The 14233-nt window shown below is 36.9% G+C and overlaps 1 protein-coding gene across 1 annotated transcript in view; it reads left to right on the forward strand.

Annotated features, from left to right (window-relative positions):
* ZPBP (zona pellucida binding protein) overlaps positions 1 to 14233 on the forward strand; it is a 114350-nt gene that overhangs the window by 20419 nt on the left and 79698 nt on the right. Inside the window, exon 4 of the mRNA XM_012458735.2 lies at positions 5985 to 6134. Coding sequence (XP_012314158.2) covers positions 5985 to 6134 — 150 coding nt within the window. The remainder of the gene's footprint in view (positions 1 to 5984; positions 6135 to 14233) is intronic.

Consider the following 14233-nt stretch of genomic DNA (forward strand, 5'->3'; position numbering starts at 1 on the left):
CCTTTTGAGTAAAGTTTCTACTCCATCTCTTTCTCTATCTTCTCATTAAGGCCAACAATTCTTAGATTTGCTATTTTGAGGCTATTTTATAGATCTTGTAGGCATGCTTCATTGTTTTTACTACTTTTTCTTTTGTCTCCTTTGACTGTATTTTTAAGTAGGATGTTTTCAAGTTCACTAATTCTTTCTTCTGCTTGATTCATTTTGCTATTAAAGGACTCCGATGCATTCTTCAGCATGCCATTGCATTTTTCAGCTCCAGGATTTATGCTTGAATCTTTTTTATTTCAATCTCTTTTAAAAATATATCTAATTCTGAATTCCTTCTCTGTGCTGTCTTGAATTTTGAGTTTCTTCAACATAAGTATTTTGAATTCCATTTCTGAAAGGTCACATATCTCTTTTTTTTCCAGGATTGATCCCTGGTGCCTTATTTAGTTTATTTGTTAAGATCACATTTTCCTGAATGGTGTTGATACTAGTAGATGTTCTTTGGTGTCTGGCCATTGAAGAGCTAAATATTCATTGTAGTCTTCATTGTCTGTGCTTATTTGTAGCCATTATTCTTGGAAAGGCTTTTGAGATATTTGAAAGGACGTCAGTGTTGTGATCTAAGTTGTATCTGCTTTAGGAGACACCTCAAGCCCAGTAATGCTTTGGTTCTTACAGGTTTATAGAGGTACTACCTTGATGGTCTTCGACAAGATCCAGGAAAATTCTCTGGATTACCAGGCAGAGATTCTTGTTTTCTTCCCTTACTTTCTCCCAAACATACAGAGTCTCTCTCTCTGTTTTGGGCCACCTAAAGTTGGAGGTGGAGTGACAATAGCACCCCTGTGGCTACCACCACTATGACTACACTGGGTCAGACCTGAAGCCAGCATAGCACTGTGTCTTTTCTCAGGCCTGTTGTAGCCACTTTGTGGCTCCTGGCTCTTGCCTATGTTTCCTCAAGGTTCTGGGGCTCTCCAATCAACAGGAAGTAAAGCCAGCCAGGTCTTTGTCCTTCTGTTGAGTTTTGCAAGGTCCCCCAATCCCTGGGTGGGCTCAGAAGTGCTGTCTGGGATTCAGGGACTAAAGTCAAAAATTTTAGAAGTCTACCTGGTGTCCTATTATGTTGCAGATGAGGTGACACTCAAAGCAAAAGACAAAATCCTTCCCACTCTACCCCACTACCCTTTCCAAAGGGAGAGGAGCCTCACCTGATAGCTACCACCACCCCAGGCCAGGAGGATTACTGCCAGACTACTGCCAATGTTCCCTTCAGGCCCAAGGGCTCTTAAGTGAGCTTGTCATGAAGGCTTCCTGGCCTGGGACCTACCCTTCAGGGCAGTGGACTCTTCTCTGGCCCCAGGGCAGGTTCAGAAATGCCATCCAAGCATTAGCCCTGTTAACTGGGGACCCTGAGAACCCACTTGTTGCTCTCCCACTCTGTGTATGTGCTGGCACCTAAGGTGTAAGACAAAGTGTGCTTTAGTTTTCCTTCTGCTATTCTCAAGCAGGAGTTTTTGCCCATAGCCACCATAGTTGGTCATGTGCTGAGTCTCATCTGAAGCGAGCAAGTCTCAGAGGCCCACCCAAGGCCCTTGATGTTGTACCTGAGTATCGCTGCTGGTTATTCAGGGCCCAAGGGCTCTTCAGTTAGCAGGTGATGAGTGCTGCCAGGACTGGGTGTTTTTCTTTAAGGCAGCAGGTTCCCTTTTGGCCCAGGGTGTGTCTAGAAATGTCCTCTTGGAACAAGGGCTTGGAATGGGGACATCACAACTCTGACTGGTGCCCTATCCTACTGTGCCTAGGCTGGTATCTTAGATGCAAGACAGAATTCTCCACATTCTTCCCTCTCCTCTCCTCTCCTTCCCTCTCCTCTCCCTCTCCTCTCCCTCTCCTCTCCCTCTGGTGCCTTATTTAGTTTATTTGTTAAGATCACATTTAACAAATGTGATGAAAGTTCAGATATTTTCTGAATATTTTCTCCCTCTCCTCTCCTACAAAAAGGGTCCCTTTTGTAGCTGCAAACTGTGCAGCTCGTGGTTAGGGGAGGGTTGATGCCAGCCCTCCCTTGCTTGCTCCAGCTGGTGTCTCAGTATTTTGTGTGCCCTTTCAGTTCACTGTCTCTGGGCCTAGTTCAGCACCAGGACTCACCTATGATTTGCAGCTCTATGGCCTAGATTGCCTTTCAAGTTTACTTGGAGTAAACAGAGTGCTGTAGACCTTGTTGGCAAGGTTTGCAGGCACTCAAGTTCATGTGGCTGGTATCAGTCATTCTCTTCTGGTTCAGGCTGGTTTAAATGCTCACTCCATAGGCAGGTGTAAGCTGAATTTGGTCTGGTTTTCCTTTCTGCTCTAACAGGAAAGCAGTGAGCTCAGTATGTCACAACTGCTGTGTTCTCCCTCCCCTAGTACCCAGAGACTCTATTTCTATCAGGCCTCCACTGTGGGTGGGGGTGGTGGTGGGAGAGAGGTGGCATTGGCAATTCTGGATTTTTAAAAAGTCTTTTCAGTGCCTCTTTTAGTGATACGAAGTTAAACCCAGGTACTATGAGTGCTCACCTGATTTTTGTTATTAAGAGAAGGTATTTTTTCTATGTATAGTTATTAATGCGGTGCCCTTGCAGGAAGGATGATTGGTGGAGACTTCTCTTCAGCCATCTTGCTTTGCCCTTTCTCCAAGAATCCCTTATATTGAAGTCTTTAATTCATCTTGTGTTGATTTTTTATGTGTGGTGGAAGGAAGGGTTCCAGTTTCAGTCTTATGCATGTGACTAGGCAGTTATTCCAGCACCCTTTCTTAAATAGGAACTCACTGCTTGTTTTGTTAGCTTTGTTGAAGATCAGATGGTTGTAGGTGTGTGGCTGTATTTATGGGGTCTCTATTCTGTTCCATTAGTCTATGTGTCTGTTTTTATACCAGTACTATGCTGTTTTAGTTACCGTAACCCTGTAGTATAGTGTGAAGTCAGGTAGTGTGTTGCCTCTGGCTTTGCTCTTTTTACTTAGGATTACTTTGGCTGTTCCAGCTCTTTTTTTTGGTTCCATATGAGTTTTACAATAGTTTTTTTCTAATCTATGAAAAATTTTATTGGTAATTTGATAGGAAAAGCATTGAATCTGTAAATTGTTTCGGGTAGTACGGTTATTTTAATAATATTGATTCTTTCTATCCATGAGCATGGAATGTTTTTCCCTTTGTTTGTGTCATCTGTGATTTCTTTGAGCAGTGTTTTGCAATTCTCATAGTACAGATCTTTCACCTCCCTTGTTAACTGTATTTTATTCTTTTTGTGATTTGCATATGCTGAACCAACCTTGCATCTCAGGAATAAAGCCTACTTGTTTGTGATGGATTAGCTTTTTGATGTGCTTCTGGATTTGCTATGCTGGTATTTTGTTGAGGACTTTTGCATCTATGTTTATCAGGGTTATTGGCCTAAAAACTTCTTTTTTCACTTTTGTCTCCACCAGATTTTGGTATCAGAATGATGCTGGCCTTATAGAATGAGGTAGGGAATAGTCGCTCCTCCTCAATTGTTTGGAATAGTTTAGCTAGGATTGGTACCAGCCCTTCTTTATATGTCTGGTAGAATTTGGCTGTGCCTGTCTGGTCCAGGGCTTTTTGTTATTGGTAGGTTTTTAATTATAGTTTCAGTGTCAGAACTCACTACTAGTCTGTTCAGGGTTTCAATTTCTTCCTGGTTCAATCATGGGAGAGGGTGTATGTTTCTAGGAATGTATCCTAGGAATGAAACCATTTCTCTAGGTTTTCTAGTTAATGTGCATAGAAGTGTTTGTAATATTCTCTGATGGCTTTTTGTATATCTCTGGGGTAAGTGGTAATGTCCCCTTTGTCATTTCTGATAGTGTTTTTTTGGATATTCTCTTTCCTTTTGCTCTGTTAGTCCAGCTAGCAGTCTACCCGTCTTATTTATTCTTTCAGAAAACCAATCTTTGGTTTTGTTGATCTTTTGCATGTTTTTTTGTGTCTCAATTTTGTTCAGGTCAGCTCTGATTTTGGCAAGCCTTAGGGGATGGTGTCCCTGGCCATGCTCCACTCAAACTGTTCCCATGCCAAATGCTCTGGGTTCCATGCAGGCTGGAGTCTTGTCCCTGCCAACTCTCCAAGAAGCTCTCACTTGCCAGCCCAAATATCCATGGGTTCTCCTGTAGCTAGGATTCCAGAGGTCTGTAGTGGGCCACTCCATGTGTATTTAACTTATCCCTTCCCCAGGAGCCACTCAGGGCCAAGAATAAGTCCTGATGCTTGGCAACCCTATGCAGGGTCCACAGCTTCTTACTCCTTTAGTCCAGGGTCTGCATCTTCCTTCCATCTACAATCAATGCCTTCCTTCTGCAGATCTGCTCAGAGTGTGCTAGTCTTCTTGATGGTCTTATCTCTTGGTAGGAGAAACTCTTCCATTTAAAATGATTGCCAAGGAATATGAAACCTAATTGATGACATAATATTCTAAAATTTATTTAAACTTTATGAGAACCTGATATATCCTTACAAGGTGTTGCTGCTGAAATATGTAGTAAACACTTGCAAACTGTTAACTCCGTTTATAAAAAACCTTGGCATGTTAGGATAAATGTGTAATATTTCATCAAAAGATAATTATGAAGAAATAGGCGTGACAATAGAACTGCATTCTAAATTCGTATCATATTTTTCACCTTCATCCAGGATATACAAATGGGAGTTCTCAAGGTGTAATGCTCTTTGTAAATTCCTTGAGGGTGGATATATCCATCTATTAATTTCTCTTTCAATACCTGAAGCAGAGCTTGCATGTGCTAGACATGCAGTAACCATTTATTGAAAAAACAAGTAATGAAAATTTTATCCCTATGAACACTCATCATTTGTTTTGGAGAAATATTTCAAATTAAAATTTATAAGCAATGTATCATTTACCTAAAATAGAAAAAAGGTAGACAGTTAGTTCCTGAGGTAGTACTTTCATTTCTAATGAATGGAATATTAAATTATTGACAAGCAAATTTTAATAGCTAAGAATTTTTCTAGTGAAAAACTGTGGTTATGAACATTCAGAATAACAGATTTATGGCATTTTCATGTACTTTAACATTCATTGTGTTTGTTATACAGAAAATCTTGTGAGATAGGCTATCATATATTATGATTTTTCATTGAACAAATGAGGGATCTGGATTTCAGAAAAATTAAGTGGTTACTCAAAGTTACACAGTTTGTGAGAGGGAAAGGTAGGTCTCAAGCCCAAGTCTCAATGCCTTTAAAGACAGATATACTTTCCATTTCACAACATAGTTTTCTGCGTGCATGACACCTAAATAATAAAGTATGTTGAAGTGAAAAGGAAGCTTACATTCTATTCTAACCCCCAGCAATGCAACTCTGTGATTATGTGATATATGGGCAAGTCAGGTGATCTCATATCCATTATTTTTTTGTGTGTGCAAACCTCAAATTTATAAGCCAAATTTTGCTTTATATTATATGTACTGATAAGAAATCTCTTGTTAGTGATTATATTCTGATAGCCTTTGTTCTGGGTATATTATTTATCTGTTTCATATGCAGTTTGTAAGCTTACTGATGGCATAATTATTAAATATAAATGTAATTATTTTATAATATGTATATATATAGATATTATATTTATGTATGTGTATGTATTTGTATATAGGTGTTCTGCATTTCTGATATTGCACAGTTCAATGCAAGGAGCAGATTAGGAGCACATTGTGTATGTATCCTTGTTAGTCTCTCACTACTTAGGCAACAGTGCAATCGATGAACTCTGGATAGTGAATGTCTGGCGCTAAGAAGGTTATCCTGGCACCCACTGTTAGCAGACACCAGATACAGTGTCCTAGCTATGTCCCCCACTCCTTTCATTGACTGTGTTGGTAAATTGTGATGGTTTTACCTTGCTTAGAAAATGTTTTGGTACTTGCCTCATGTAACTTAAGCATCTAATAACTGTATCTTATTCCTTTATTAGAAAACAGCACTACACAAATAACATCCACAGGAAGCCTTGTATTCCAAAATTTTCAGGAGCGTATGAGTGGAATTTATACATGTTTCCTTGAATATAAACCTACTGTGGAAGAAACTGTTAAACGTCTTCACCTAAAATATGCTGTATATGGTAAGAAGTAAAGTTAGTTGTGTTTTAACCTTTCTTAATGATTTTAAACATTTAAATATGTTTAAATAGGTTTGTCTTAAAGGGACTTTGTTATTTTTAGTCTCATTTAGTTAAAAAAGAATTACTGTCTCTCTGGGTAAAGTACTCTGTAAAGGGTTAGTGGTGAGGGCACAGAATGGTGAACAGACCATAGTCTTTTTTTCCTTCAGGGGAATGTTGACATGTACACACAAATTTTACGTCTGGGATATATAAATGTTTTTAAGTTATTATGATGATATTATGTCTTATACTATATTAAATTCTAAGTATTTTAAATTTGAGTACCATGATTTCTGGCACACTGCCATCCTCCAAAGCAGGAGCGTGAAACACCACTATGAATTCCTTTTCTGGCGGTTTGATCTTTTGAGGCTTACATTTGGCAGAGCTCAGTTGATATGTGTAAGAATTAAAGAAAGAGGAAAGAAGCATGAAATGGTGGCTTGCCAGTCAGAACAGATTTATTTTAGAGAAAACAAACCTGAGAGACACCTTCTGGCTGAGCTAGGTCAGAGGCACACACTCTCTTACAGACTAAGAGTTTTTTTTTTTTTTTCTTCTGGCTAATTTTTTTTTTTTTATTGCATTTTAGGTTTTGGGGTACATGTGAAAAACATGCAAGGTTGTTGCATAGGTGCATACGTGGCAGTGTGATTTGCTGCCTTCCTCCCCTTCGCCTATATCTGGCATTTCTCCCCATGCTATCCCTCCCCAACTCCCCACCCACCCGCTGTCCCCCCCACTCCCCCCAACAGACCCCAGTGTATAGTGCTCCCCTCCCTGTGTCCATGTGTTCTCATTGTTCAACACCCTCCTATGAGTGAGAACATGCGGTGTTTGATTTTGTGTTCTTGTATCAGTTTGCTGAGAATGATGGTTTCCAGGTTCATCCATGTCCCTACAAAGGACGCAAACTCATTGTTTTTGATGGCTGCATAATATTCCATGGTGTATATGTGCCACATTTTCCCTGTCCTGTCTATCATCGATGGGCATTTGGGTTGGTTCCAGGTCTTTGCTATTGTAAACTATGCTGCAATGAACATTCGTGTGCATGCGTCCTTATAGTAGAATGATTTGTAATCCTTTGGATATATGCCCAGTAATGGGATTGCTGGGTCAAATGGAATTTCTATTTCTAGGTCCTTGAGGAATCGCCACACTGTCTTCCACAGTGGTTGAACTAGTTTACACTCCCACCAACAGTGTAAAAGTGTTCCTATTTCTCCACATCCTCTCCAGCATCTGTTGTCTCCAGATTTTTTAATGATCGCCATTCTAACTGGCGTGAGATGGTATCTCAATGTAGTTTTGATTTGCATTTCTCTAATGACCAGTGATGATGAGCATTTTTTCATATGTTTGTTGGCCTCATGTATGTCTTCTTTTGTAAAGTATCTGTTCATATCCTTCGCCCATTTTTGAATGGGCTTGTTTGTTTTTTTCTTGTAAATCTTTTTTAGCTCGTTGTATATTCTGGATATCAGCCCTTTGTCAGACGGGTAGGCTGCAAAAATTTTTTCCCATTCTGTTGGTTGCCGATTCACTCTATTGACTGTTTCTTTTGCCGTGCAGAAGCAGACTAAGAGTTTTTAAGGACTCAGGGTGGGAGAGTTTAACAGAGGCTTAGAGTGCTTCTGTGTCTCTTTGTTGTGCTTATCTGGGAGGGAGAGTTGTGTGTCTGTTTCCATGTATCTTTTTGCAGCTGCAGGCATATCCCCCAAGTCTGCTTTTAGCTTCCCTATGTTAGTGTCTGAAGAGAAAGGAATGTGCTTATTAAGAACCACTATTTTACTGGGGCCCATTGTATAAGGATGAAGTTTGGTTGTTACCCAAGAGACTTTTCCTGAACCTCCCTCTCTGCGCCAGCTGTCTTATCTGTGTTTTACTGTCTGCTCTTTGTGGCTGCTTGTAATTAGAAGAGAAGTGATTTCTGCATGAGGCTAGAAAAGGAGCTGGAACTTAAAGTGGCTGTGTTTGTTGGAGATGATGGTGCTCCTGCCCTGTCAATATGGAGTAGCCAGGAGAACAGCCTGAACTAAGTTGCTTGCAGATTCCATCTCACTGGTGGGACCCATGTGTGGCAGACAGAATAATGGCTCCTAAACATGTCCATATCTAGTCATATACAGAACATCTAAGTGTGTTGCTCTACATGGCAAAAGGGATTTAGCAGATAGACTAAATTAAGGCTCTTGAGAGGGGGAGATTATCCTGAATTATCTGGGTGGGTCCAGTGTAATCACAGGGGTTCTTCTAAGAAGAAGGCAAGAGGGACAAAGGCAGAAAAAGATGTTCTGACAAAAGGAGAAGCTGGAGTGATTTTCTCTGATCAAAGAAGGAGCCACATGCCAAATAATGCAGGCAGCCACTACAGCTGGAAATGGCAAAGAACTGGGGTCCCCCTAAAGCTTTCAGGAGGAATACAGCTTGATTTTAGCTTAGTAAGACTCATTTTGGATTTCTGATCTCCAGAGCCATAAGGTAATACATTTGTGTTGTTCAGGACGTTAGGTTTGTGGTAGTTTGTTACAGTGCCAGTAAGGTAACTTATATACCGTTACTTTGACAGCGAGGGTACCAAACAACTGGCAGAATTATTAGTGCTTTCCTGATAACTTTTTGGTTAATCAAAAAATACTTTCTCATATAGCCAAAGAGAGACATGATGTGTTGATACATAATTAACTTTGTTAGGCAAATAATTTGTTTAAACCTTGTAATCAGTCATGTTTCATTTTTGTTACATAGTAGTTATCTGCATCTCGTTACTTCATGTACTTAACTTCTAATAAATATACTTCAAAATCACTCAGAAGTACATATTGACATATGCTAGCAAACATAAAAGTGCCTAAAATGAGGGCTGATTTATAATAATGATAATGATAGATATTTACTGAGCACTTACGGTGTACCAGGCAGTCCTGTGTTTTTACATGTAATTATTACAACAACAGCAAAATCCATATTTATGTAATGCTTCCTTAGTGTAAGCATTGCTCTGATTTATTTATATTAAATGTACCTCACAACAAACTGTGATGTAGGCACTGCTATTTTTGGTCTTGTAAATGTAAGGAAACTGAGAGTGGTTAAGTGACTTGCCCAAGACCATAGTTAGTAAGTAGGGGAGGGGAGGACTCAGATTCAAATTTAAGAATTCTGGTCCTAGAGTTAGTATTCTTATGCTTTGTGATATCCTACTATGTATACTACTGTTACATGAATGCTGCCAGGATGAAAACCTGATTAATAAACTGACTTTGGAAACCTACTCTTTTTATGCTTAAAACAAATGCAATTGATTCTATTTCATTTTAGCTACCTCCCTTAATCTTTCCAATTGCTACATGGTGTTTCAGATTTTATTTGAGCATTCTTCAGTTAATTATTAGTTTCTTTCACTTTTTCCCTACTTCAGAGGGTGCTATATGGAACATTTAAGTATCTGTCCATCCATCCATGCATCCATCCATCATTGGTCTGTGTATATACACGCATACACCATACCTTCACACCATAGCAACATTCCTGTATTTTGTAAGATAAGTTGATAGTCTTTCAGAAAGATGAATTCTGTAAAGAAAAATCTACAGGGAATTAATAGTGCTATTATGATTGATTCTGCCTGTTGACTTGTAAAAGGTATAGGAATTTGCAACCCTGCTATGAATAGATGAGAACCTCAGTTTCTAAAACCCCTTTAATGCTGTATTTTGAAGTGTTGCCAGTATAATAAATTAATGATATTTTATAGTTTTAATATGTATTTTTTAGTCTTTGGTAGGTTATTCCAATCTTGTTATTTGTGTAGGCACTGCGTGTGTGTGTCTGAATAGCTACTGAGAGATATGTAGCTATGTAGATAGTAATTTTATGTCAAATGCATTGTATTCTGTATTTTGTTTTTAGCTTTAACCTTTTATATTGTAAGTAAAGGATAACTCCAAATTTCAAAATTTTATGTAACCTACCAATGGTATTTACTTTTTGACTCATGTTTTTTGCTGTGTTGAGCAAGGTATTCACAATTACCTGGATTGTAAGAAGTAAAATCAACTTATAATTTTCTATGTGTATATAAAACCTTTACAAATGTTAGAAAATTACAAAAATAAAATCAAGAATTATTATCAGGTTTGAATTTGATAAGACAATAGGTATAAGATGGTAATCATTGCTTTAATATACACTTCCTTAATTATTAGTAAGTTAGAACATACTTTCATATTTTTATTATTCAGTAGATTACCTTTTCAATTCCATTGTCATCTTCCTTTTGTATAGTTTGTCTTTTTCTTACTAATTTTTAGATATTTTACTGTTCTGGATACTAATCCTTTCTTATCAATACCTTAAATAATTTCTGTCTTCTCTCACTTAAAATGTTTATACTAACAGAAGTTTCAATTTTTTTTTTTTTTGTAAAGAGAGCTATCAATTTTAATTCTCTGACCTTTTTTGTTTTTGTTTTGTTTTCTAAGATATTTTTTCCTGTCTAGAAAATAAAAATTGCCCAGCACTTTGGGAGGCCGAGGCAGGTGGATCACTTTAGGCCAGGAGTTCAAGATCAGCCTGGGCAACATGGCTAAACCTGCCTCGTTGTTTATACAAAAAAATACAAAAAAAAAAAAAAAAGTCAGACTTGGTAGTGCACACCTGTAATCCCAGCTACTTAGGAGGCTGAGGCCGAGGCACAAGAATCACTTGAACCTGGGTGGTCGAAGCTGCAGGTTCCACCTGCAAGTCACGCCACTGTATTCCAGCCTGGGCAACAGAGTGAAACTCCACCTTAAATTAAAAAAAAAAAAAAGAAAGGAAAAGAAAAATTGTTTTCTATATTTTCTAGGACTATTTTTTAAAACAGGAGTAAGTTAACATCTTTTATTTGGTAGAAAAAGGGCAATGTCTAATATAAATTTCCCCAAGACACTTAAAACCTGTGAATTTCTGACCAGTTCACAAAACCACTACATGACACTTTAGCATGAAATAAACAACAAACCTAACAGACTGTCAGCTCTAAATATATTACAGAGCGGAAATTTCCAAATGTATTATATGAGCTTTCTGGGCAAATGAAATGTTCAGCTTGTATAATATATTAACAGACATTCACAAGATAAGGTTATGTTTTGACAGACTTAACAAGCATTCTTTCTTTGTCTCCCCACCCACCCCCCCGCCGCCAAAAGAAAGCTAAGGTAATAATATAACGATTTCACACAGAAAATTAAGGATACAAGTCATGCACAAGAACAGAAGTGCTTGAGCATTAAAAACTGTTCTGCTCCATTGTCATACTTGAATTGTTGGTTCTTAAACCATTTTTAGTTAAATACAAGCAAAGGTTATTATATATTCAGCAATTAATAAGTTTTCAATCATTTAAGGTACAGTAGCTTAAAAAAGTAGACTGCGAATGGTCCTGATAAGGCAAGTTAAACCTTAGGCCTGTTTTTTCAGATAAAACTTTTTGTTTTGAGATAAATGTAGATGTAACGTATGGTTGCAAGAAATAGTGATAATAACGATTGTAACTTTCCTGAGGCTTCCCAGCCACGCTTCCTATACAGCCTACGGAACTTTGAGTTACTTAAACCTCTTTCCTTAATAAATTACCAAGTCTCAGGTAGTTCTTTATAGTGCGAGAACAGACTATTACACTATTCTGACTGACATTCGATAGACTTATTTGAATAAATGTTTCTTTATTTTTTCTATGCCCTTAGGACGGTTTCCAAATACTGTGTAATGGTTGTTTTTAAAAAAGAATTTATAGCAGCTTTGCTGGAGTTTGCAGAGCTCCGTCAACTGCCTTGTCAGAAGTCTATCTCCCACAGTTATTTTTTTAGTAGTAGTCATTACTTTATTCAGTTTATTTCTTCTTATACACATTATAGTAATTCGTATTATGAATAATAATGTATATTCTTCTAGAAATAATTTCAATCCAACTTTCCAAAATCATTGACATGAAAGTATTTGTAGTGTTTTATGTAGTTATTTGTTTTTTCTTTATTTATATATTAAATTTTTATGTAGTTGTTTCTGTTCCTTAATTAGTACATTATTTGATTTTTTTCCTTATTCATCATGGATTTTACTTCTATCTCAATTATAATTATTTTTTATATTTCTCAGGGATTCATTCCTTCTTGGATTTTTCCTGTTCTCGTTCCCTAACTTCCTTTCTTGTGTTAACTTTGTTCTTTATGTACACTCTTGAGTTGTACCATTAGTTCATTTATTTTCTTTTAATTTTTTGGGTAAATATAGTTAAGACTATAAATTTACTTTTTATTTCTATAGTTACATCCCACAATTACTGACATGTTTATCATCATTTCTAAATATTTAGTCAAATCTATGATTTCTTTTATAGCCCATTTGTTATTTAGTAATATTTTATTTTTTTAAAAATGTTGTTGATTTTTATTTTTATTTTTGTGTGTGTGTCAGAGAATGTGGTTTACATGTTGTAGTTTTGAACTTTTGGATTTTGTTGACTTCTTTCATCCTCCTCTTGACTATTTTTATTTCTGGAATGCTAATTCAATATATTTATTAGGATTTCTTAACTTATATTCATGACTTTTAGCTTGTCTTTCATATACCAAAATCTTTAAATGTCGTGTATTTTAGGTACTCTAATGCAATTTACCAGATGTTTCTTCAGGTATGTATGTCTGCCATTTAGCCTATTTCACTTAATTTATTTAATTTTTACCTCAGTGATTTTTTTCTTTCTACTTCAATGACTATATTTTCATTCTCCGATATGTTAGATCTTACATGTTTATACTCCCCACTTGTTTATGATCATATCCACCTATTTTTGTTTTATAATTTCCTGTTCTTAATTTATTCCTTTAATATTTTGATAATTTACATTTTTAATTTTATTATTAAATTTTAATAATGTACATATACTTCTGTGTATCTTTACCACCAACAAAATAGGTTTTATTACTGTTTTATCTGTACAGTGGGTGTAAAAAGCTATATCACTTATAATTTGCATTTTCCTTAATACCATTATCTTTGAGCATCTATTTATGTATGTTTATTGTCCCATACAAGATTTTCTGTTTATATATTTTTCCTGTTTTCCTATTTTCGTGCTCTTGTCAATTTCTCAGAGTACTTCGAATATAGATCAGTGGTTCTCAAATTATGTTCTGTGAAATTCTGGGAGTCCCTGAGACTTTCAAGGGATCAGTAAGGTGAAAACTAATTTAGTAATTGTACTGAGATATTATTTGCTATTTCTACTTTGTTGATATTTGCACTTATGGTGGGCAAATTACTGCCACCTACTTAGTAGAAAGCAAGGCAATGGCACTGAACTGTACTGATAATTGAAGGTGAGAAACATAGTTTCTTTTTTTAACTCTCATAACTTCTTAGTTGAGACACTGCTGAAAACAAAAGCCAGGTTAACAAGGGAGAAAGTGGCATAAGTTTATGTGTGTCCTGTACCCGTCATGCTGGAGAGGACTCAATTCAAAAGTATCTCCTGTTGGTGGCTTAAGGGCTCGCTTACATAATATTTTAATAAAGAGCCATAAATCCAATACAGTGGCAAAACAAAGAGAGAGCAGTTCCAGTCTTCTAAAAGGTTAGAAAATGTGGAAGGATAGTAAAATCTGTTCCCAGATTCCTTTGGTGCCTGCTGGTGCTTTCTCTGGACAGATTAGCAAGTGCTGTCTCCAGTAAGGAAGGACTGGTGTTCTGCCATCCGGCAAATAGAGGCTAAGGCAGCATGTTACCCTCCATTTTCAGTGTCTTTAACCTCATAATCCTCAATGTTTGGGGGAGAAATATTTTGTTTTTTTTTTCAGTCCCCCTTTTAAAGTTTTACTTTTAGAAAATTTTACGTATTAAAATCCACATTGGTAGCTTTGGGGAGATTTAGGTTAGAGGTTCTAAGGTAAAGAAATTGACAAGGTGGGGAGAAATAGATTGAAACAAGTAGAAAGTAGAAAGGAACAAATTTGGGTTCCCTATCTTATTGAATGAGTCTTTTAGTCCTGAGAATAATCAGCTTAGTT

Source organism: Aotus nancymaae, unplaced genomic scaffold (genome assembly GCF_030222135.1).
Source record: "Aotus nancymaae isolate 86718 unplaced genomic scaffold, 86718_ANA_hifiasm-v0.15.2.pri h1tg000065l, whole genome shotgun sequence".
Lineage (NCBI taxonomy): Eukaryota > Metazoa > Chordata > Mammalia > Primates > Aotidae > Aotus > Aotus nancymaae.